Source organism: Acipenser ruthenus, chromosome 11 (assembly GCF_902713425.1).
Source record: "Acipenser ruthenus chromosome 11, fAciRut3.2 maternal haplotype, whole genome shotgun sequence".
NCBI lineage: Eukaryota > Metazoa > Chordata > Actinopteri > Acipenseriformes > Acipenseridae > Acipenser > Acipenser ruthenus.
Window position 1 is genome coordinate 33,086,840 of NC_081199.1, and position 26,896 is coordinate 33,113,735.

Here is a 26,896-nt window from a genome sequence, read left to right on the forward strand (position 1 = left end):
TATGATTGCCTTTTAAAATGAGATTCACTAATGGGCTATAGTCCTGCAGTGTGTTAATAATGGAAAATGCATGGAATAGATCAGTTCCAGTTTCGTAATTCCTGTCCTTTCACATAAAATGGTGTCATGCGCAATGTATGTGCACAAATACTGTACATGGTGCTGATGGCCAAAGAATAATATTATAAAGAATAATACTGAAAACTGGAAATCCTCGGGATGAGTTGAGCAGATCTTTTCCTTGAGGTCCCACAGGAATTCCTCGACGGTCTGCCCCAGCTTCATGAATTGACCCGCAAACGCGAGCTGTCTCAGCATTTTTTGCTGCCATTGCTCCCTCGCCTTTTTCTTCAAATCTCCTTCTGAGGTCTCCATATCCCACCAGTGTAACGTTTTCGGGTTCCAGCCTTATGGACTCAGAGGGAGGCAGTGATTGTAGTGAACGGGTGAGGTGAGCCCGTATTTATTTAGAATAAAGGGTAGAGGGGTGAAAGAGCACAGGGTAGGCAGAAGTATGGGGGGGAAGGGGTCAAGACACGCGCACACACACACACTCGGATTCCAGTCTGTCTTTCTTCCCTCTGTCAGTCGCTCCCTTGTCCCGACAGGTTGTCCGTTCTCTCCCTCTTTTCCTCTTGCTTCCCTCAGCAAGGTTCCTGGAGGGGGGTGGGGGAGGTGTTAATGGCACAGCTGTAGCCAGGGCCAGTCTCACTGCTGACAGTAGTAATGGTAGGTGGTTCTCTCACTCTCCTCAGTGGTATCAGTTTGGCTGTCGTCTCTCTCTCCCGCACGTCATTCTTCAGCTCTTATATGCTGGCCCGCCCGCTCTCGCTTCTCAGATCCGGTTGGAGTAGACCTCTTGGCTGCCTTTGCCCTCTGCCCAATCAGCGACCTCTCCACCTGTCCATCACGGAGGCCCTCCAAGAGTCCCACTACCTCTCAAGGTCGTTACAGTATGTTCAAACTTATGTACGGTATAAGTCCCTTCTTCCGCCTCCTGTTGATGTCACACTTTCCACTTCTTCCTAAACAGCCATATTTTCTATGTATATTAGGCAAGAGCAACAGTCGGTGGCGGGAGGGTATTTTTGCTGTAAATGTAATGCTACAAAGTACTTTTTTTACTGGGGGAAAAGGAGGGGGGCGGGAGGAAGCGAAGCGCTGGTATCTTCAGGCCCTTTAGGGTGCTAAAAGGCATGGTACAAACACAGATACACAGTATAAAAATGTAGGCATTAATGAATGGGTTAACTCTGCGTTTGCTTTCACTTTGAAACTTTTTACTCCGTCTCCTACGCACACCAGCTGTATAGTTGACTCATAAATCTGAGTGCCTCTCGTGGCGGCATGTTCTGGCAAAATTGAGCTACAACAGTACATTGAAAGTCTAAAATTGAGTGTATACAGTCTAAGTTATTATTATTATTTATTTATTTATTTCGTAGCAGACGCCCTTATCCAGGGCGACTTACAATTGTTAGAAGATATCACATTATTTTTACATACAATTACATTATTTTTTACACACGTTTACCCCTGTCCAGGGTACTACATAAACATTAATGTGACTTCTAGTAAGCCGTTTACTGCAGTGTTTTGTGGCAGACTGCAGCACCAGTTAAAAAGGGAAGCTGCTCCAGGTTTCCTATAGCTCGTGCTAATCTCCTAAAGAAGTGGTATGTTGGTTTGTGCTATATTAATACAATGGATGATAAATATCTAAAACCATTTGTGTATGTAATTTGTACACCAAAGCGTTTTTCCGTTTCAACATTACTCTTTTCCATTTGAAGTAGTTTCCATGTTTTTTCCATTTCATATACCTATAACTTGATATTTATGTACTGGACTTACTTACTCAAGTAAATGCCAATACATTACTTATTGTTATCAGTATTCATTTTAATCAAGCATCAGTTAACAGACTTACTAAAATATTAAAAATGAAAGAAAAAAAATACAACTTACTGTAGAAATCGCAGTAATGTTTACAGAAAATGCAACAGAAAAGAACTTCTGAAAACTGTAAAATCAACAGTGTTCGAATTCGCAGCTCTCGCACGCGCATGCTTTAAATGTATTATTTATTAATGCACTGCTGCATTCTCGGACTCGGTAGATAACGGCGCCATGGAAAAGTATGTATACTCAGAATCTTAGAAGACTAAAAATAAATGTAAGGACTGGTTGCTTCCATTAATATTTTTAGTTTAGTTTTTTTTGTATAAAATGCAAAAGAAAATATTGGAATACATGAAAAAAATAGAAAACCTCCATTTCTAGCCTCCTACTTTAAATGAAAATGAAAAGACTGAGTTTTACATTTTTAAAAAGTGCCTGTTTAATCTATTAGTTTAGTTCGTCAATAGCTGGTTACTAACAAAGAATAAAGTCAGGGAATGATAATGGCCATTGCAGAATTTGTATACCTGCTGTAACATGACCTGTCCAGAAGAGGGCACCTGAAGCACACACGCTACATGTCAGCCCCTGAATGAAATTGAAGTAAACAATTTTGTTCACACATAACCTTCAGCTTCTGTAAACTTTTGACAGCTGTCATTTACAAACAGAAAAATGTTCTATGACATCTGCAATCATTCTAAATGGTTATTATTGCAATGACTGAAATACTCAAATTCGTTGTTTGTTTCTTTGTTGGTTTGTTGTTAAGTTTAAAATGCTTTGACCTGAATTCAGAAGCTGCTCTTCGGTTATAGTTGCTAGACAGCCACATAGGTAACACAGGCTGGATCAGTGAAAGTGTTGTTATGTTATTGCAGGAACTTCTGAGTCATCATCTTTTGAACACCTGCACTGTATTCCCAATTTTGTTTTTGTGGAACCCATTTTCAAAAGTAATAACATTCTTTATTTTAAACACTGTTTTACACAAGTGCATTACAAACCAGAAAGACATTGGTACTGTAGCAAGAGGTACTCTTCAAATCAATGATCACGATTACCTTGATTAAAACAACAACAACAACAACAAAATATCTTTTCCCCAATCTTATCTGTTTAATTGCAGTTTTATTTCTTTAGCATAACTTCCTTCCAAGTGGCTGGATATATTGCATATATTGAGACATTTCCACAATTTTCTGAGAACCACCTGGACAATCTCTGTGGACCCCCAGGGTCTCCTGGACACCAGTTAGAGAACCTTTCACGTGCAGTATCTGTACACTATGCAGCGCATTAAATAACCTTAGCAACCAGTAATAATATCAATGCATATTCCTTACAAAGACGATTAAAACAAATTACTTCTTACTGTGGAATAACCTGGGTGGAAACACAGTTTTGCTTTTATATCCTTATCTGCAGCAGCATTGCTGTTTTTCTCAAACACATTTCCCCTTGTGTATAACCTCCATAGTAACCTGATGTATCACATTTCAAAACAAAAGCTGCTTCTGCCTGGAATAGCCAACTGTTACAATCCAAACAGTGCCCTCCTCAGATATATATATATATATATATATATATATATATATATATATATATATATATATATATATATATATATATATATATATATATGGTAAGCTCTTTGCATTTTAAGAAACATTTATAGATTAAGCACTAAAGACTATATTATCTTTATATTATATTATCCATGCAGTGATTTCCATTACATGAGAGTAAAACTTCATGTTTATTTGAACTCGGCTGTTGCCAAGATAAGCACCAACTAAGACGTAGCTTTACAGTAGAGTAATGTGATCCATCTGTGTTTCCATCCATCTGCGTTTCCTTCCATATGATGATGTAAATATCCCTCTGCCTGGTGTTGATGGCTGAAGTGTAATGCTGGCTCCAGGGATCAGCTTATTTTGCCTCCCTAGCGCATCAGCACACACAACGGCTGTGATGCTGGCTTCGGGGATCAACCACAGTGGTCTCCCCAGCGTATCAGCATGACAACTGTCTGGATTGAGCTAAGTAGGGTACATCTCTGGGGTCTTCAAGTGGGCATCCTTCCATCCTTGGTGTTTCGTCAACTAGCCCACGACACCTCAAGAGGACTCGACGGTGATTCTGGCGTCCCAGACAGAGTCCCCCACTCAACTCAGCCCATGCTTACTTACCCGTACATCAGCGTTTCGTTCTTTCTATTGTGCTTGAGATCCCCAACCAGAATCTTTCTGTCTCAACCACAGCCAGTTGCTGCTCCTCTCTGCTGCTTCAGATAAGTTCTTCACTACAATACATATATACAATACATATACTGATTTTTATAATATGTAGCTGGCAGATTGTTATTAACAGAAAAAGCTTGAAAAATATAGGTCAATAATTGAGGAGGAATTCCCACTACCATGCCATAAAATCTTTTTATTATTATTATTATTATTATTATTATTATTATTATTATTATTAATATGTGGCAGGGCAGGGCCCTGCCTGTAAATAATATTGTTTTGTGGTGTTTTGCTGGTGGTTAGCAGAATTTTTTTTTCAGTCCAGGCCCTAGAAATTAAAAGGTTCTTAGGGTCTGGCAAGCCAATGCCCTAATATTTGCTGTTTATAATTTCTATAATTTTGGTCATTGTAAATTAACAACCCCAATAGAAAATACTTCCAACACTGATTTTTTTTTTTTTTTTAATTTGTAATTCTATTTATTCTGGATTTAAATATTAGTAATGAAAAGTAAGTGCTATCAAACCTGGACTGAAATATTCAACCTCAAAACTTTATAAAAAAAAAATAACTATAAAAATAACAACACATTTTTACTACTCTGCAACTGTCAAAAGACAAAATGCTGTGTAGTATCCAATAATGTATTCATTATTTAAAGCGAGTTAAACCTCAAAACCCATTTGCACAAACGTACAGTAATGGAGAGTGTTTTTTGCTTATTGCTGGTGTTTCTTCATACCCATGTGAGTGATACAGTCATGAGTCATAACCCCCACCATGTTTCACAGAAAAGTCTGTCCGGCAGTATTCACAGCAGACGTGAGATTGAGGCACTCCACTGCTTTTATTGCATGACCATTCTGTGGTAAATTCCTCTCGATATTTCTGACAAGCCAATCTCAATCTTTAAGATGGAGGAGAGTGACTTTTTTGGTTTGATTAGTGATTCCTATTTTAATAACTGATAATTAAGGCTGGGATTTTGTCACGGAAATTTGTACTAAAATAAAAATCACGGAGCAGTCACAGTAAATTTGTTCAGAATCACAGAGGAAGGGGGAAATGCTGTGTGAGTCACGGGGATATATATATATATATATATATATATATATATATATATATATACACACACACACACACTCACACACACACACATTACCTACATAAACCTACAATTAGTCTGTCTATAGACGTAGGAAAAGCAGAAAATGAATCTATTTATTATGGTTTTCACAACATCAGTTTCAAGTTGTAATCCTGGCTGTAAATCGGTAAACTTCACATCATACACAACTATAAACAAAAATGTTCGTTTTACATAACATTTGGTGGGGTTTATACAGGACAGTAAACAAAAACATAACGCTTGAAGTTAAAAAAAAAAAAAAAAAAAAAAAAAAAAAGACTGTGTGCATCTGTTGCTTCTGCTGTGGTACAGTTTGCAGTTATTTTACGATTTGGTTTGTTTGTTTACGTATTATTCTGATACAACACGTTGTAGATTTGATATCTTTCTGGAGCGCCGGTCATCCCGAAGCACATTTTTGTAAGCAAAAAACAATTACACAAGAGTTGGGAATCTCGTTTCCATGTTTTAACAGAACTGGTAAACACCGCATTTCATTTCACTGACGATTTCGTAATAAGTATTCATGCTGTGCTACACGGTTGTCTTCAAACAGTAGAATGGCCTCGCTAACACTTATTTCTCTGATACTTCGGCTGATTTGAATCAAAGACCCGACAGGCATTGAAAAGTGCAGCTGCAGGTTGATAAAATTGCACCTGCATATGTTTACATCAACTGACAGCGCTGAAAAAATTGAAAGTGTGAACAACTACATTGCAAAATAATGCAACCGAGCTAGTTCAAAATCATTAGCTAAACCGTGAAAAAAAGAGTTTTGTGTTTTTTTTGGTTAAGGTGGAATTTCAAGTTGTGTTGGTAAAGTTCAATGTTCTCTACTAAAATCACGAAACTCGTGACCACCGTTCCTTAATCTCGGACTAAGAAGCAAACAAGGCGACATTTGCGCAGCTGTTCCTGAAGGACCCCTAAACTGGTTACTAAGCAACCCAGGTCAGAGCTTTCAGTATGTCTGTTAAAATGCCACAATAAACTGTCAGTGAAATACAGTATTATTTAAGAACCATTAATTCATTAAAATAAATAAATAAATAAACAGGAAAACACACATGGTATTGAAATAATATTTCCTAAATGTCCAGGGAGTATCCATCATTTACTTATTTAATAAAAATCGTAGTATTATACCCCTTCAACGTAGTGCCGTAGCAGAACCTCCAAAATAATAGCTGCTACGGCCAAATCGTAGCAGTTGACATCTCTGCTATGGAGACCCCTTCTATGACGAAGCATAGAACCAGCCTGGTTGGGGGCACGTCAGAATGGTTCTAGCGGTAGACCAGACCAGGCCATCTCCAGCACCCAAGAGGGGGGATGCCAAGCATCCAGGGCAAAAAGGAGAAGCCCCAATGTCTCCAGCGACCAGAAGGTGAGCTGCACCGGTCCCCAGCAACTAAGGGGGAGCCGCACCAGTCCCGAGTCCCACCTCCACCACCGTGGGAGGATTACCTGCCGCTCCCGCCTCCACCACCCGGGGGAAAAGTGGAGCTCCCACTACCGCCTGCTTGGCCGGGGGCTCCCCTCCCGCCGCCGCCTCCCGAGGGTCCGCTGCTGCCAATGCCAAAGGGTCCGCTACTGCCGTCGCCTGGGGATGCCAGTTCGCCGTCGCCTGGGGATGCCGAAGCCGCTTCGCTCAGGGATGCCACACCCACTCTACCTAGGGGTGTCTGCTCTGTATCGCCTGGAGTTGCCTGCTGCTCTGCATCGCCTGGGGTTGCTGCCTGTCCTGCTTTGCCTGGGGTTGCTGCCTGTCCTGTTTCGCCTGGGGTCGACTGCTCACTGTCGCCTGGGGTCGACTGCTCGCCGTCGCCGGGGGTCGACAGCTCTGCCTCACCTGGGGATGCCTGCAGGTCATTGCCCAGGGATGTCGGCACGTCACCACCCGGGGATGCCTGCATGACATTGCCTGGGGAATTGTTCTCACAAGCAGCAGTTTTGCTGCAGGATTACGTGTGGCCGGAGCCCTAGAAGAGGGAGCTGCTGGCTATGAAGAACCACCGCCCCTGTGCCACAGCCCAGCACCTGAGGGTTGGTTCTCTAGACCTGGGCTCCCAGACACCCAGGCTGCATGTCTGGACCTCTGGTCGCTGGGCCTGACTCCCAGGTCGCGGCATCACCAGGCACAGGTGGTCGCCTGGTCTCCTGCTCTGCTCCCCCTGGTAACCCAGATGTCACTCCACGGTCACCTGGGCTCACACCATTTTGGTGTTGGTTGGCAGGGATGGGGTTAATTTCCTATCCCTGCCAAAATACATGTGAGAATATGGCTACTCCTAATTGAACAATTGGTGCTAATTGGGAACAGCCACATCCTATAAATAGAGAGCACAGGACTTTGTTTTTGTTTAAATCTTTGTTTTGGCCCATATGCCTGTTTGTTTGTACGTTATTATTTTGTTTATTAAAAGGTGCAGCTGTGCTTAAACTACAGTTTCCCTGTCTCTGTCTCTGTCCCTGCCAATACCACCTGGGCCCACAATGCTGCCCTGTCACAATGTAATGCATTTTTAAAGGTTTTTTATGGGTTTACAATGATATACAGTATATCATTTAAATGACTGCATTTTACACATGTATGCACCTCTTACACATTAACTTTCAGTATTTTAAACCCTTACACAAAAATACGAAGTATATCTGGTGACACAACTGGCCTTATGCAGGTGCTACACAGTACACATAAATCCATGTATGGTTGGATTTATGTACATGTAATAACAGTACATGTACTTTAATTAACATAGTGGATAGTAACCTGAAACATAGCCTGTGGTTTGGTTCCTGAAAAGTATAAGCTGAGCCACCTCTGAGAATGAATCTGTTAGACTGTGACACATGTTGCTACAATGCCTGGCAAGGATGTATATTTTTCTGCTCACATTCTCACAATATGCTTCCTTGTTTGTATGAGTGCAAACTGTTGCTATGAATGAAAGTCATTGTTCTGCAGAATTAAATCAACCCAGAGGGCTGTTTATGTTTTCCATGTGATTACTTGGACTACCCAATTCAGCCCCTGGTCGTGTTTTTCTTAAATCTGGGTTACCCTCTGCTTGCATACTTGGAACCAGAACACACTATTGACTAACAAATGCATCTCCCGCTTTTGCAAGTACATATGTCACTCCAGCAGGGAAAGCTGGCAAAGTATGGTGAGAGATTCTGAAAAAGGGAAATCCTTTTAAATGGTCCCATGATGTGTGCTTGATTCTGATCATGCTACCTTGAGTGCGGATTTACCACAGCATACAATACTGCACTATATACAGTAGTGCTCAATATATGTGGGAGCTCAAATGCAATACTATAAAAGGACGTTTCTTTTTAAAAAACAATGTTAACATCAAATGCCCTATTCATTATTAACAGACACGTCTCTGTTTTAGCTGTTGCCTGAACGAACTGCTACTTACCTGTAACAAGTAAGCATTGTTAAAACAAAATCACCCCTTGTGGCAAGAATTAGACATTAATTGTATGCAGTTTTTTACTGAGGGAATGCGAAAAGGGGGCAAACTTCAAAACTGTGTCTCACTCTGAACATATGCTATTCTGCAGCCGAAGACCGATGGTGAATGTAATCAGTTACACAGTAAACATTTTGTGCCATGACTGTGTGAAATGCCGGAGCTGTAGTGCCAGAGCTGACCTAAGAATGCTTCGGAAAATTAACTTGTAACTGTGAAATGGAAAAAAAAAGCTTTGGCTTTGCCACGCATCATCATGTCATGACTTGAAAATGTAGTCTGCTGGTTTAGTGAAAACAGACCGAGTTAGACTGGCGGCGGTTTGAAACAGAGGAGCAACTGTTTCTGGAAGCAATACTACAGAAAGAAAGGTGGGAGTTTTATGTATATTGCTTGTTGGGCACGTATAGGGAAAGGGAAATAAGGACCGAAACTTGCACATAAATAAATACATATATGTGTTTTTGTTTTTGTTTGTTTGTTTTTTAAAGTGATCGCATCATTACAAAAGTTGTAACATTTTTTTGGGTTTCTAAAATTGCAAATTGTTATTTAGGTTTCAGTGGGTACTCATCCGCATAGATCTGCTGCTGCGTGTGGTTAACGTTGCTGTATAAATCAGAGTGACTGCATTTATTATGTTTTTCCCTAAATCAAAGTGTTCTGCTGTGTTTGCTTGGTTCTGTAATCTTTATCTGTAACGTAGTGCAGAACGAATTATAGGGTTTGTGACGTGGCTGCAGTGTAAACTGTTGTACAATGCAAAATGTCCCGTTTAACAGGTTGACCACCACATAGATTTGCAAAATCTCTGGTTTATATTTATGTGTATATTTTCCCTGTCTGTTGCCAGAGTTTTCAAAGAGGTCGCAAGAATTGGCACAAGGATGAATCAGCATCAATCTCAGGACGACTCGTCATGCCTAACTCCTACCAGGTATTCACTGCAATGGCTTGTTTATTAGAAATGATCATTTAATACTTTTTAACAACAACAACTACAACAACAACAACAACAACAACAACAACAACAACAACAACAACAACAACAGCAAATAGTTAACACAGTGAATCATGAATCATTTCAATTGTATATTGCTTTATATGAAGCTCATAGCCACTCATTCATGATAAACTCGCAGGTAATAAACAGGAAGGCTCCAATCACAGCATCTACTGAACATTAACAATTCAATTTGTAGTGCTTTATTGAACATAATCACCTTTATAATTACAGATTATTGGTACTATATTCTTAACATTTCAATGTATTATTGTTTGTGAGGATGCTTTTTAAAATATACTGGTTTTCTCTACAAATACTGAATGTAATACACCTTTTTAACCAATAGATACAAATTAAAATTAGTCTGCTTTACTAAAGGGTTGATTTGGACCGACCTATACTCCTCGGAGGATAAGCTTCAGTTTTGTTTTTTTTGTTTTTAGAACATTTTACAGGACTGGGTAATCGCCCTGGATTGCACTCACCAAGTAGACATCTCAATAGAGTGAATAAAAAAGGGTGTTGACTTTCAATGTGAATGCTACAACAGGATGATTTGCATTCACAGTTTAAAATGGTCTTATGAGTTTACATAGGGGTTGTTAAATGCAACACAGAGCAAACACTTCTGTGTAAATTGTTTTCCTTCACATGCATGACTTGTTATGGAATTCCTGGAATGTACCCTCTCAAGTCAGTTTCAGTCGTGATGGGCAAGACAGCATATCTGATGGACTTTGATTAAAAAGGTAAGAGTAGGTAGGTGGTTCCATAAGGACTGTGGACCAGATGTATATTTGGTGTGTTAAGGTCAGGAGGGAGATTGAAAAACATAACAGGCTAGGTGGAATATACAGGTTAAGAATGTGCAAGCCAGACAGAAAAGATGAAAATATAAAAACCTGTGTCCAAAAGTTCAGAAGTCTGAGCCATAGTTCTGCTGTAGTTACCTACAACAAAGAAATGTATTTGTACCATCACTGACCCTTTTCCCAGCATGCTTCAGATGTCAATAATTAAATAAACACCTATACATTGCATAACATCGTATTACAATATTCTTATTAAAATGCCTTTGATTTATAAGTTTCAATTATAAAGCTAGCTGTGTCTGATAGTCCTTTGCTAGTAAATGTTATCAACTGACAGTCTTCCAAAAAGTTCTTAAGGATAAAATTCCAATCGTAGTATAAGCCTGTCAAACTGTGACGGCTCCCTGACTGGGCACTTATATTAACTGGTTTTATTGGCAAAGCTCTCCTGTAGATAAACTACCCATATGGTACTTTTAAATGGTAACGTGTTTAATTTGTTGTCATGCAAAGGCTTAAAAAAATTGCAATGTAGGCAATAAAAGAACAAAATAGATTAAACAAATGACATGACAGCAGTCACAAAAAGGAAGTTGTTAAGCTTAGTAAGAAATGCCTTAACTGGGAATGGGAAACCATGCATGCGCCATGCAGCATTATTGAAATGGGCTTAGTGTCATTTTTGTTTTTCAAAATGTTGCTGCTCCTTTAATATCAGATTGGAAATTCCCAGTAGCGGTAACGGTTCCAGTATCCAAATTAATACAGTCATCTTTTGGCTTAATTACAGAAAACATAAACCGCTTTGTGGTTTAGCAACAACTTCAAAAAATCAATGTGTTACACAGTGGATTCTTCTATCCAGGAAAATAAATATGTTTCTTGTTCGTTTGAGTTTTTTTTTTTTTTTAAAATAGGGAAAACATTTGCAAAGTTAAGATTATAAGAATTTATCTTAGATGCAAATTCAGCACTGTTCAGGTATACAGTAAGCTTCATTGTGGTTTTGTTCATCTTCTGAAAAAAGAATAACACTATGTAACACAATTTTTGTTCCTGGGTAGTAAGTGTTATTTCCTAATTGCTTATGCCTCAAAAGCATAGAAAATGGCTATTATTCCCCATAAACTTTGGTTTTGTGACCAGACAGTGATATTTTGAAATTTACCTATTTCCAATGAGAAAACGGGCGAATTTGTGTCTTTTCGTTCACATAAAGTCAGAAAAAAACAACATATGAATCCAAATTAACATGTATTTATACTAAAGTAATACAAAAATGACTACAAAAGATTTAGAAGTGAGTAGTTTTTCGAGATTTACGATTATACTGTAAATCACTTTCACAAATTAGCCCCCAAATGTAGTCTCCCATCATGTTCTCGTTATACTGTCCTTGGTAGCGGCGTTCAAAGTCCAGTATATCCTGGTGGAAGCGCTCGCCTTGCTCCTCCGAGTACGCTCCCATGTTCTCCTTGAATTTATCAAGATGAGCATCAAGGATATGGACTTTGAGGGACATCCTACAGCCCATTGTGCCGTAGTTCTTCACCAGAGTCTCAACCAGCTCCACATAGTTTTCGGCCTTGTGATTGCCCAGGAAGCCCCGAACCACTGCGACAAAGCTGTTCCAAGCCGCTTTCTCCTTACTAGTGAGCTTCTTGGGGAATTCATTGCACTCCAGGATCTTCTTTATCTGTGGTCTGACGAAGACACCGGCTTTGACCTTTGCCTCAGACAGCTTAGGGAAGAAGTCTTGAAGGTACTTGAAGGCTGCCGACTCCTTATCTAGAGCTCTGACAAATTGTTTCATAAGGCCCAATTTGATGTGCAGTGGTGGCATCAGCACCTTCCGGGGGTCCACCAGGCTCCCACTTGACGTTGTTCCTCCCCACAGAGAACTCGGTCCGCTGTGGCCGTCCCGCCTGTGGTAGTGCGCCTTGGTGTCCCTGCTGTCCCAAAAGCAAAGATAGCAGGGAAACTTGGTAAAACCGCCTTGGAGACCCATCAGGAATGCCACCATTTTGAAGTCTCCTATGACCTTGATGCCATCTCAGAAAAATGCAGATATGTATCCACTTAGGCAGCTGGAACTAAACTGAACTGGTGGGCTTAAGGCCCCTGTATTTATACTACTATTTATATTACTGGAAAGTTTTAGAAAGTTCTAGAAGTTACTCCAAGTTTACTCAGCACTGAATCTATCTGGAATGTTCTGGAAAATAGGTAAATTTCAAAATATCACTGTCCTGGTCACAAAAGCAAAGTTTGTGGGGAATAATAGCCATTTTCTATACTTTTGAGGCATAAGCAATTAGGAAATAACACTTACTACCCAGGAACCAAAAAAAAAAAAAAATTTGTTACACTGTGTAATTATTCGATTGGACATCAGGTCTTAGGGCTTTCATCCATTCACACTTGGGTACGTAATCTAACCTAACCTTATACCATGTGATTACCTTTCTTGTAAGATCAGGCAGGGATTCCCGAAGCATAACCTAATTGAAAAAGTCCTAACCTCTCCCTTGTTGTGTCGAGATGAATGTTATACTGTACTACAAGAAAGAGCAACACTGGTTTATAGTATTTATATTTCTTGAAGGTGAAGGTGTTGATGATTTTGGTCATCCTAATCTTTCTGTGAATTGCTTTTGTAATTTAAAACTAAGATTCTGGGGATCAATGCGATATACTCATATATCTTTGGAATAATAGAGCACCTATGGCCACTGTTGTTAATAGATAAAGAACATTTCTGGGCATATGTAACACTGGGTCCTGTTTACAAAGCTCTACAGGGCAGTTTTTACAGACTCTATTTTTAATTAATATAGGATAGCTGATTCCAGTCTATTATAATACTGTAATAAGTGATGCGAGAGTAATGATGGAACAATTTGTTTCAAGGAACATGAGTGGTATAAAGAGTTTGATATTCATGAACCTAAAAGTTAAAAAGTCAACCATTTCATGAATATCAAACTGTGTTTTATTCATAAGTACAGACACTGAAAAAAAAAATTAGAATTGAGTTTGTATGTTATTTGTCTATTAACATGCTGCAGCCTTCAGTCTTTGATTGTTGTAGAACCGAGTGCCTGAGAAAATTTGACAGATAAAAATAAAACAGATTTGACACATGAAAATAAATGCATTCAAATATTACAGAATACAATTTAATGGCAGTTTCAGACAGTGGACGTAAATAATGTGAATTCTAGCTCATTAAGGTGTCAGTTTGGTTAGATACAATAATATGTACTGCACCACCAGGCTTGCTATAACTAGAGATTATTTTACATGTAAAAATAAAAACATAAGAATATCCCAGAATACAACTTTAAGGCAGTTTCAGATAGTGGATGATAGTGGTTGTAAATGTAAGTTTATTTAAAGACTACCTAGTCCAGTCAATGTGCCAGATAGAAAAACTGACAAGCCAGTACTCAACTACCAAGACAGAAAACTACTGTTCTTGCATCCGCGGAGTAAGTGTACACTGGCTATTAAGAGGGGAAAAAAGGACCATTGTTCTTTATTGAGAAAATAAATTGCTGGCCGTCCACACAAAAAAAAGCTGTATGTTAGCAAAAGAGAAGGCTAGCTAACTTGGTTTGTACTATCGCTATGCTCGTTTTAGAGGAAAAGAGTAGAGATATGTTAACTTTTCAGACATCAAAGAATGCCTCATTCTCCCTGTAATCCATAATGGAACAAAACAATAAAACCAAATTCAGTTTTGAAAGAAATATTAATTTACTCAAAACTCTGCCATCGTACACAAAGCAGCACTTATAGTGGGTTTGTTGTTTTGAACCACTACAAGGATCGTGAGGGTCCCCGACCTGGCAATAGCACGGTCACGAGATGTGCAGGAGGAGTCATACAGAGGAGTACTGCTTCATGTCCTGGCTGTTCGAAGTGGCTGGTCTTCGTTGGGGACTCTGGAGGGAGCGTCGCATTGGCTCTGGCTGTCCGACGGGTTAGTGAAGCAAAACTGTCATGCTACAACAGACCCTATCAGCCAGGCACCCAGTGAGCTCAGGTGGACACCTGCAGGGCTGGCCTTTGTCCTCCAGAGGCCGGTAGCTCACTGGCATCTGCTCTCAAGTTCCAGGGTGTAAAAAAAAAAAAAAACTGGCTTGGTCGTGGGATCGGAGGACGCTCACTGAACCTTAAGTTCCCCTGAGCTGTGTAGGTAATTGCTGCAGTGAGGGGAACAAATAATTGGCCCTTCTAAATTGGGGAGAAAATAAAACATAACAAACACCATCTTAGGCCTAGTACTATTGCAAACCCTAACAACCAAAAAAAAAATAAAAAAAAATGAAGTAGCCTTTGAATGGTAGGATATGTGAACTGTTAGTCAGTCACCTTCAAACATGGTGAAGCAGGCTTCTGCTTGTGTAGTAATTTGCAACTGCCAGGTTGTTAGCTGTTTTCTTTGTGATCTGTAAAGATTCTTAAGGCCTTTGAAAATAAAATGTGTATTGCCAGCATAGGCTTTTAGGCATTAGGCTTTTCTTAGACAAGTTTTCAAGTGCTGAGGGGATTTTAAATTACAGTATGCCATCAAGTGTAGGTAAATAAAATGGTAAATGACATTTGACTCCATAAACCAGGGCAAGAAGAAAACCTTGTCTTTGGAACACAAATATGTTTTACAACGTGCTTAATTTTGGATAGCTGTTTTGTCTAGGGAATATTGAGCCTTTTATGTTTTATGGAAAGTATGCCTTATGCGCCCCAGAAGTGAAAAACAGACATTGTGGACAACCTCCAGAACTCTGTGAATAATACTTATTCTGTGTTAGAATGTAAATATAACAAAATGACCATTAAGCTCTTAGATGCTAATCACTGTAGTAGTTTTAACCTCAGATCCAATATTTTTTTGCATAATTTAGTTGGCAGCTTTTTTGTATGGTTTAGTCAAGCTGTCCCGCAGAAAACACGTGAAACGAGAAACTGGTATTTAACAAATATAGCCACAGTAATTTCATCTAATGCTGTGCTAACTAGCACGGAGTAACTGCAGTGACATATATTTAGCACTTTGTTCACATTTCAGAATATTGAAACATTTGTTTGGATACGTGCTTTGCGATTGTGTCAGTACTTTTTAATCTGCTTATAAATTGATTTGTGATTATTTATTTATTTATGTATTTTTTTTTTTTGCAGTAATCCAGTGATATATTGATAAATATTGATATGTATTTAGGCCCTAATGTACAAGATTGTGCAATATTCTAATTTCAACACAGAAGTGTATGTTATGATTGCATCTAGTGGATGAACTTAGTGAATAAGTAAGCTTAATTGTAAAGTTCAAATCACAGTTTCATTGAAGGAGTTTGCTACGTGATGACAGCATGACTGACGTTGCCAATATAAATAAAACGATGAGATCACATGATTTCACCATGGAGGATACTCAACCTCACTATAATGACTTCATAATGAACAGCAGTCTCATAATGAATGGTTATCTGTCAGCAGATTTGCTGCTATGCATTACAGTGTTTACCACTGCATTTCTATAAATCATAATGTTCTGTTCGAATGTGAGGAGGGAAGCAAATTAAATCAAATTAAGAGTGCTTTGTAAGGGGACTCCCGAGTGGTGCATCCGGTAAAAGGCACTCCGCATGGAGTGTAGGATGCGCCCTATAGCCTGAGGTCACCGGTTCGAGTCCAGGCTATTCCACTGGGGGTTGCCAGGGGGCAGCGCACGATTGGCCGAGCTCTGCCTGGGGGGGGGGGCTTAGGTCGGCCAGGGTGTCCTCGGCTCACCGCACCAGCGACCCAATTAGCCCTGTGTAACAGCAAAGTACAATGTAAAACATTTAGCATTATAAAGCACAAAGTATTACTTTCAAATGCATCTTAAAAGCCCACTGGTGAACAAATTCCCCATACCTGATTATCTTTACAGCTGCATTATTATTATTATTATTTATTTCTTAGCAGACGCCCTTATCCAGGGCGACTTACAATTGTTACAAGATATCACATTATTTTTACATACAATTACCCATTTATACAGTTAGGTTTTTACTGGAGCAATCTAGGTAAAGTACCTTGCTCAAGGGTACAGCAGCAGTGTCCCCTACCAGGGATTGAACCCACGACCCTCCGGTCAAGAGTCCAGAGCCCTAACCACTACTCCACAATGCTGCCCATAAATATCATAAATCCGTTAGATTACTGTACTGTATTGCATTTGGACATCATTTTTATGTGATGTCATGTCAAAGTGTGTCTTGTATATATCTTTCAGATCACTGTATGTAACCATAACATCATTAAGCAAGTGTTTTTTCCTCATAATGGAATACATCGTTGTATTTCATGGTTTAAAACTGGTGTAACAGGTGGGATTAATCCACTCCTTACTAATCCTGTACAAATTACAAAGAAAGAATACTTGGAAAAGTCTATTTGTACAATATATACTAGACTCTATTTACTCTTTAAATGTAATACTATTTTATTTCTTCATTATGTTTGTGCAGTTTTGGATTTGTTTCCCTCATATGTAGTCTGTTTTTAATCAAATCACCACAAGGTCCCCTTTCCAAGGCTATTGTTTTAGACCAGGAAACATGAAAAAAATACACTTCATTTAACACAAGATTTCCCAGGACATTGATACACTAGATCTGAAGGTTTATAAACTTAATGCTACTGTGGCAGGGCAGGAAAAAAAGCCCTGCACATAATTAAAGGGGGCAGGGCAAAGCCTTGCGTGTAAATAAATATATTGTTTGGTGATGGGAAAATGTATTGTTTATTTTAAAATGGGTGTTTGCATTTTGTGTTATTTAAAAAGTATTTTGTGTTTAGGTGTTTAGGTATTATGATTTCAAAATGTATTGGGTTGTGTTTAGTTAAAACAAGTGATTGTTTGTTATTTGATTTGAATGTAGTTTGTATTTATTTAAATATGACGGTGAAAAGCCGTGTGTTATTGTTTGGCTGCATGAATGGGGAAGCCCCATCCCACAAAACCCCATGTAGAAGGTGACCATCTCCCGAGTTAATGAATTGAATAATTGGTTGCTAATCGGGAGATGGTCACCAGTATAAAACCCTACAGTTTTCCCTGTTTCAAGGTGGGTGTTTGAGATGAGGAACGGGAGCGAGAGAGGAGAAAAACAAAAGTGAAAAACCAAAACAACTGCCACGAGTGGTGGAAGCTCCAGCACTGCATTTGTTTAATTTAGTTTCTGTTTGCGAGATTTGTTTTTTGCTCTGTGTTTTTTGTATAATCATTTTATTTATTTTTGTGTTAAAATAAAAATAGCGCCGCAGTGCGCTTTTGCGCCCGTGTACTGCCTGTGTGTCTGTATAGTTCCTGTTTCTGCCTGACGTCAAAACTCGGCCATCCCTGTCACAGCTACATATTTTATTTATCATATTTATTGTTATGGGAGATACATGGGCCTGTAAAGCTATTAACTGTAGCATGTACAGTAATGTACTCCTATTATTGGAAAAACAAAAAATGACGAAACATTGTCAAAGAGGCTTTTCTTATTTTGTACAATTAATTAAGTTGTTTTTCTCCTCTCAGAAAATAGGACTAAATTAAGGTTTTAGAATATGCCTCACAAGATCATATTAGTTTGCTTTTAACCCGTAATTAGTACGGTATCCACGGGTCCTGTGGACCCAGAGCACTTTTAAAATGCCCCCTCGTCTTCTGCTACAGCACATGCAGCCGCTCACTGTACCCTCTAGTAATTTCATTTTAAGTCAGTGCCACTTGTATGGTGGCATTCTTGCTGGGCTGGCTACTCTGTTTCTGCACAGTTGGGCATTTCAGTCCAGGGGACCCGTGGTTAGTACTTGCGTGACATTTCGTGTTCAAACATACAGATTAGAATTAATAATTTTTGGAGCTACTAAGAGTTAGTTCTAGTCATATTAAGCTGGTATGTTGCAAAAAGAAAGACCAAAGCTTTTCTAATTGTTTTCATGTGAATATTTACATAAATAGTCACATTCTCTACTTGTCTGCAGCCTCATATGAGAGTCTAACATGCTCTGAATTCCTCAAACGCTTGGGAAATCCCTAGCGCGTCCCTTTATAATGACTAACACCAAATTACCTCGCAAACTCTGCCATTACAGCGTTATTCACAGGACTCCACTGCCTGATGACCCAGTCTCTGCAGATGATATTCCCAAATCCAAAAGGAAAAGGCGTCATTGAAGTACTGAAAGACAAACGTATTATGTGTCTCATATAAAAAAAAACATTTGTCTTCAATGTGCCCGTCAAGTGTCCAAATTGCATCTGAGCAATGAAACTGTTCTCAAATATTTGAATGGTGTTGTTTTGTTTTGCTGAAGTGTCATTTTTGTTAAATGGATTTAATGTAATTTATTTAATCTTTTTCTTCAACCAAATAAACAATGGCTCCACTGGATCTGTGGATATTACTTAATTCTTAATAATAGTAGCTTATTACTTAATTGGTGAATAGTAGCTGTGAGTTAATTCTTAATTTCCACTGAAATGGAAAAGAATTTCCTTTGGCAAACAGCTGCACCCTATTGAGTTTTATTAGCAATATAGTGAAGCTAGCAGCAAAAGAACAGCAAGCAATCTAATTATGTTCCCCCAAGGGGTCAACAAGAGTTGGTGTGACTGAGATAAGATCACTCACTGTCAGTTCAAACCCAATACAAACCAAAGTCACCATGAAGGCAGAGGGTTATATCACTATTGCAGTAAGACATGATGTTATAGATGGTGACCTTTGTGCCCCTTTACGTATCACAAAATAATAGCATTCCTAGCGTTTCCTTATTGTTTGTATTAAGTTCTTGTTTTTTTATTTTCTTTCTCTGGGACATACTTGTATTTTTGATGGGAAGATTTACATTCACTTTATAAATGTAATTTGTCCAAAACAACCCCCCCCCCCCCCCCCCCCCACTGCTCTGGTGGGATGATAAGGGCTTTCTTCTGTTTATTCTGCCTGAGGTCTGTGCTGTGTAAATGCAGTACTGGATATCTTTAATCTGGCCTGGTTGGTAGTGATGTTTTCAAGGTGACAAAGATCAATGGCTGAGCATGGATACTAAATGTATACAGGAGGCTGTGTGGTCCAGTGGTTAAAGAAAAGGGCTTGTAACCAGAAGGTCCCCTGTTCAAATCCCACCTCAGCCACTGACTCATTGTGTGACCCTAAGCAAGTCACTTAACCTCCTTGTGCTCCGTCTTTCAGGTGAGACGTAGTTGTAAGTGACTCTGCAGCTGATGCATAGTTCACACACCCTAGTCTCTGTAAGTCGCCTTGGATAAAGGCGTCTGCTAATTAAACAAATAAATGTATCCTATGCATTTTCCTTAATACTGAGATTGTGGGGTAGAACAGTAAATATTTTATTGCATACAAAATCTGTTGTTCATTTTTGTTAACTAACATTTAGTGTTCAAAACAAAGCAAACCATTTTATTTAATTTCACAAATCCTGACTAATTTAATTACCGTTTGACTGGCGCAGGACTGCCGCTGGTACCTAATCTTCTGGAGGTTTCGAGGAGGAGGGTGTTGTGCACACAGTTGCATTAACTACATTGTATAACTACAGCGCCTTTTTTAAAAAAAATGTACAAACTGCTGAGCCAACAAACAAAAAAAAAAACCGCGAGTTGATTGACAGCAAATCCAACCACTCATTTTATGGTATCACACCGCACTGACATTCGCTAGCCTATCAGGCTTTGTTGAGCTGACGGACGCGGTGTAGCCTAAACAAATAATCAGAGTGAAAAGTAATAGGTATCCGAACTCAGGAATTGAAACAGTTTTGCCGTTTCTCTCTCAGCAGCGTTCAGAACTGTTTTCATTCTGATTTATTTATTTAGTTATTCAATTAATAATAGGTTGTACATTTACCGCTCCATCTTCAAGACCTGGATGGACTTGGTTACCGTCTCTTGATGAAGCTGGCTGCACAATCCGTGAAAAATTATAATCTTATTAGTCGGCTGGCCGCTGGAGAGGTCAGATGGCAGTAAGATATGTCGTGAGGCGAGTGCATTCTACGTAAATACATTGACTACTCATTAGTAGAAGTCCTCTACCCCATCTATTGTGTGTAGTAGCTAGGATACATAGCATAATCAGTAATCGTAGCCTATACGTTATGAATCTGTGTGTGGTGCAGCTTGCTTGTGTATTCTCATTGGTTGATAGCAACGCAGTAATTAAAAAGTTCGCTCCGTGAGCGAAAAGATAAATCAGCGCCGCCCGTGCCGCGTCCGCCCCGCGTCCTGTGTTAACACACAGGTAGACTATAATGGGAAGCGAAACATATAACAATATTGTAATTTCTTTATTTCTTACACATGTTTCAGTGTGAACGATTCTAACGCAGTGGCTAACCACTGGCTGGCAGAAATCTTAACCTCATTGTGCTCCGTTTTTCGGGTGAGACGTAGTTGTAAGTGACTCTGCAGCTGATGCATAGTTCACACACCCTAGTCTCGATAAGTCGCTTTGGAGAAAGGCGTCTGCTAAATAAAAAAATAATAATAACAACCCCAAGTGAGTGCTTCGTGCCTCTCTATATATAGTTATGCCGGGATTCAATAACTAATTACTAACTTATTCACTTGAATCCCAGCATGTGAACTACTTTGTGCACTCCCCATGTTCACATACTATTACATACTTTATCTGCACGTGCAGTGATTGTGCAATCACCGTGCCTAAATACAACTATATATTTTAAATCACTCGTGCTACACTCATTTATATCCTGTGCACCAATACCTATACACCAACATTAACACACCACACGCAACAAATAACACATGACACACACATGGGCGGGCCACACTGCCACAGGCAGTCACTGACATGTATGAATTATTTTTAAATTGTTATCCTGTCTTTTACCGACCTTGCTTCAGGGCCAATATGGCGAGTCATACTCCATCACAACTGCATTTGCACAAAATGTATAGTGGTGTATTGCTATGATCATATGTAATACCACATTATACTGCTTTGACAGTTTACATATGCAGATAACATAGGAATTAAATAAATAACAGTTGTGTGTGTGTGTGTGTGTATATATATATATATATATATATATATATATATATATATATATATATATATATATATATATCCACTACCGGTCAAAAGTTTTAGAACACCCCCATTTTTACAGTTTTTATTGAAATTTAAGCAGTTCAAGTCCAGTGAATAACCTGAAATGGTACAAAGGTAAGTGGTAAACTGCCAGAGGTTAAAAAAAAAAGTTTAGGTTACCAAAAACTGAAAAATAATGTACATTTCAGAGTTATACAAAAAGGCCTTTTTCAGGGAACAAGTAATGGGTTAACAACTTACAGCTGTTCTGCAGCAATGGAAGTAAATTAAGCCTTGAAAGTTGATGTTAACAATTCCTACAGGTGTCCCAACTTTTGTTGATTACTTACAAATCCTCTGTCTGTATAAAAGCAGTGTTGGAACAGACTGTTACTACACCCTCTTAAGCATTATTTGGACAGTATTGTACTGCAGGAAGTAATATATTGCTCTCATAATGGCGAGAAAAAGGCAATTAACAAAGGAAGACAGACAGACCATTATAACCCTTAAAAGTGTAGGTCTTTCCTTTAGAGAAATTGCAAAGAAAGCCAAGGTGTCAGTGAGTACAGTTTCCTACACCATCAAAAGGCACTTGGAAACTGGAGGAAACTCTGACAGGAAGAGGTCTGGCAGACCCAAAGCCACAACAGAATCAGAAGACAAGTTTCTGAGAGTCAACAGCTTCCGTGATAGGCGACTCACAGGACAACAGCTTCAAGCACAGCTTAACACTGGTCGAAGTAAGCAAGTCTCAGTTTCAACTGTGAAGAGAAGACTTTGAGCTGCAGGTTTGACAGGTTGAGTGGCAGTAAGAAAGCCATTGCTAAGATGGCAAAATAAGAAAAAGAGGCTTGCCTGGGCCATGAAGCACCGCCAGTGGACTACTGAAGACTGGAAGAAGGTCTTATGGACCGATGAATCAAAATTTGAAATCTTCGGTTCATCACGCAGGGTTTTTGTACGCCGTCGAGTAGGCGAAAGGATGGTTCCTCGGTGTGTGACACCAACTGTCAAACATGAAAGAGGAAGCGTGATGGTCTGGGACACTTTTGCTGGATCCAGAGTCGGCGACTTGCACAGAGTGAGTGGCACCCTGAACCAAAACTGCTACCACAGCATTTTGCAGCGCCATGCATTACCCTCTGGTATACGCCTAGTTGGTCAGGGGTTCATCCTACAGCAAGATAATGACCCAAAACATACCTCCAGGCTATGTCAGAACTACCTTAGAAGAAAAGAACAAGACGGTAGGCTTCAAATCATGGAATGGCCAGCACAGTCTCCAGACTTAAACCCCATCGAGCTGGTTTGGGATGAACTGGACAGAAGGGTGAAAGCAAAGCAACCTACAAGTGCAACACATTTGTGGGAACTTCTGCAACAGTGTTGGGAAGAACTTTCCGAACAATATTTGATTTCCATTGTAGAAAGAATGCCACGAGTGTGTTCGGCTGTTATATCTGCAAAAGGTGGCTACTTTGATGAGTCAAAAATTTAGATTAAATTTTGTTAAACAAAACGATTCCATGATTTCTTTTTTATCTCCAATTGTTTATTTGTTCTATGCTTTAATTTCAGAGTACATTGAGACATTAAACTGCATAAATTTCAATAAAAACTGGAAAAATGGAGGTGTTCTAAAACTTTTGACCGGTAGTGTATATATATGAGACAAATCAAGTACACTTGCAGTAGTTTGATAACACAGAACATTGTAAATATAATATAATGGTAAATATAACTTCTGTTTTATGTTGGCAGTAAGTAGATGCTGTATGCGCAATGGGGCTTTGTCTGAAAAGAATAGAAACAGTGTTTGGGATAGAGTAAAACAGTCAATTTGGCTCTTATTTTATTATTATTATTATTATTTCTTAGCAGACGCCCTTATCCAGGGCGACTTACAATTGTTACAAGATATCACATTATACATTATTTCACATTATAAAGATATCACATTATTTTTACATACAATTACCCATTTATACAGTTGGGTTTTTACTGGAGCAATCTAGGTAAAGTACCTTGCTCAAGGGTACAACAGCAGTGTCCCCCACTGGGGATTGAACCAGAGCCCTAACCACTACTCCACGAAACCCTTATAATATATACCTATTTTAACAACTTCAATTGTACATACATTTTCCTGTGATAAATTGGTTTACATGGCACTCTTAATGCACCCCATTTTTTTCTAGTCCTGCAAACATGCAGATGTATGCAGATAGTAGAGATCTGGTAAAACATTAGGTCCTTATATGTAATGCTGATGCAGTTTGCTAGTCAATGTTTGACTGGATTGTACTGATTCTTTTAATGAGACTTCAAAGACGCCAAGTTGCAATTCAGATCTTAAACAAGCTAGGCATTGCAACTTGGCGTCTTTGAAGTCTCATTAAGAGAATCCAGTGATTTCATGGACATGGAGACTGAACTGTTTTCTCAACCCCCATCCTGGGAAATAAATAAAGAAACAAATATAGCATTTTTCTTTGTATTTTATTATTTGAAGAGGTTATCAAAACTTAACTTACAGCTGTTTGTGAAAGTCTGAGATGGTAAACCCAAAGTGATGCTGTGGGAAAATAAAAACATGAAAAAATCTGAGAAAAAGTGGGAAAGGAAATGACATATTCTCAGGAGGAACTATGTAGGCCTGTAATCACATTTTCTTTCATTTCTTCCCACATGCTCTTCAAGTAGTAGCAGCCTTTCCAGACCATTCCTAACCATTCACTCTCATTGACCTCAGTTACAAACATTCCCAGCTGCTGCTATGACTCTGCATTTCATGTGCCACAGGGGACCATCTCTCCCTCTCTCTAATGCACTGACAAGCCCGAGCAGTGTACTCCAGCATTCAGCATTACCCTGAAATGTGTACTATAACTGTAAGCAATTTTGGAAGGTAATACAAGGATAAGAAGAGGATAAAACAGTGTTGAGTAACAGTGGGTCAAGATCCAGTGTGATAAACTATATACAATTGAGTCAGAAATTATATTTTTGAATTGTTTGAACATTCATATTTAATTGATATTTACAAGGAAATCTCCTTTGGTAACACTAACTGAATTTAAAATTGGCTATAGAGCTGACTGTTCCCTTCTGTTTTATTTGTGAACCGAGGATGCAGATACCGCTGTGTTCAGAGCTTACATCTACAGTACTGCAGAATGAAGTGCAATAGAGAAGAAAACATAATGAGTTAAGAATGGGTGTATGAAATCTCGTTAAGCTGTTCATAAAGTCTTCAAATACTTCTGCTCTACTTTATGCTGTATTCATCATGAATGATATACAAAAAAAAATGTAATAATATGCTTAAAAGGTCAAGTTCATATTGCAGGCAATGCTGTTTGTTTGGTTTTAGTTCATAGTTTTGGGTTTACAATATGTATATAGAATGTCAGCTGGATCTTCCAAAAAATAATTTGGTATGTACAATAATATTGAAAGGTAATACCCATTTGACTTGTTCTGCATATTTCTAGAAACTTTGTATTAAGATGTTAGATACAGTACTATAGGTAACCAAGGGACACAAAGTGTATTTAAGCTAATGAGAAAGAATTGTGTTCCCCTAAAACAGTAGTTCTTCCCACCTGCTGGAATGGGTATGATAGTAAACCTAAAATTATATTCAAAAGCAATGCTGTATTGTTTTTACCATTATCACAGATTTCATGATTTCTGTGACATTTGTTGCATAATAAGTGCAGAGAAAAATGCAATTTTTTAAATTATTTGTTTATTTAGCAGACACTTTTATCCAAGGTGACTTACAGAGACTAAGGTGTGTGAATTATGCATCACTTACAAATATGTCTCACTCGAGAGACAGAGCACAAGAAGGTTAAGTGATTTGCTCAGGGCCACACAATGAGTCAGGATTTGAACCAGGGACCTCCTGCTTATAAGCCCATTTCTTTAACCACTGGACCACACAGCCTCCTCTAATGTGTTAGTGCTATTTTTTTCTGCTTTAATAAATATTATGTTTAATCGTGAAAAAGCTATTTAGACCACAATGTGCCTTGAAAAAAATACAGCCCAGATAATAAGCTTCCACATTATATTGTGTACTAATTGTTTCCCATGATGCTGACAGCATGTTTTTCTTTGCTCTGAAAACAACACCTTCTATTACAAAACATGGAGGAAAGCTCAAGAGATCTGATCTTGTGTTCGTTTGCTCTGATTGTTCTTGCTGTGTAGGAAACTCCTGTGACTCATTGTGCATTGACACTCAAGGTCAAAACTTCCTGCATTCAAACCATTGGAATCTAGCGGTTCTTTTCAATAGAAATGGGACCTTAATATCATACTCTAAGACCACATTGTGAACCAGGGAAGAAGGCTAAAGGGCAAAATACATTATTTTGAGAGATATCTTTGAATCATTTCACAAAATAATGTTTTGCATAAAAATGCTGATTGGAACCTGCTTGACCAAAGATCACTTAGGCAAGGAAAAAGCAAGCAGTGTCCAATTTATCTTGGCAGTGCATACTTAGTTTTGGGGATTTACATACTGTATACAGTGTATGATTAAGCTTGCCGATTGCCTCACTTAATATTTTAAACATGAAAATAATACAGTATTTAAAAAAGGAAATCTGTACTATGCATTTGCCATACTCAACCATAGTTATGTTTTCTATTACCATATTTGAATATATTACTATGTATGTGATTCTTTTACTGTGGTTTACTACACTTTACATGGATTTTTACTGTTATTTGCAGTACCGTAGCATTTATCATAAGGGCTATAGAGCTGGATAAAAATGGCCTTAACAGTAGGCATAGGATACAATTCAGAATATGTAATTTCATATTCACGTGCACAAAAGGGTGATTGCATTTAGGTGGCAAGGTCAGAACAATGGTGTTCGGTTTTACACTAAAATATAATCTGATTGTATGTTTTTATAACATTCTTCCATTTAGTACACATCACGCTAAAACCATATGGGGAAGTACACCTTTAAATGCCTACTCTGTGCTCAAGTGAAGGTATCGAAGGGGTTATTCCTTGTAAAAAAAAAAGAGGCTATATTGCAGTTAGAATATGTAGTTATTTATTAATTAACTTAAACTTTTTGAAATATGAGTTATATATATATATATATATATATATATATATATATATATATATATATATTTTAAATGGACAAATA

General features: G+C 38.6%; 1 protein-coding gene across 2 annotated transcripts in view; it reads left to right on the top strand.

The window, feature by feature from the left end:
* Positions 1–8,845: 8,845 nt before the first annotated feature.
* Positions 8,846–26,896, top strand: part of LOC117426636 (cordon-bleu protein-like 1) — a 44,079-nt gene continuing 26,028 nt past the window's right edge. For both annotated transcript variants that reach the window (XM_059033726.1, XM_059033727.1), the window contains exons 1-2: positions 8,846–9,137; positions 9,620–9,703. In XM_059033726.1, the coding sequence (XP_058889709.1) occupies positions 9,654–9,703 (50 nt within the window). In that variant the 5' untranslated portion in view covers positions 8,846–9,137; positions 9,620–9,653. The remainder of the gene's footprint in view (positions 9,138–9,619; positions 9,704–26,896) is intronic.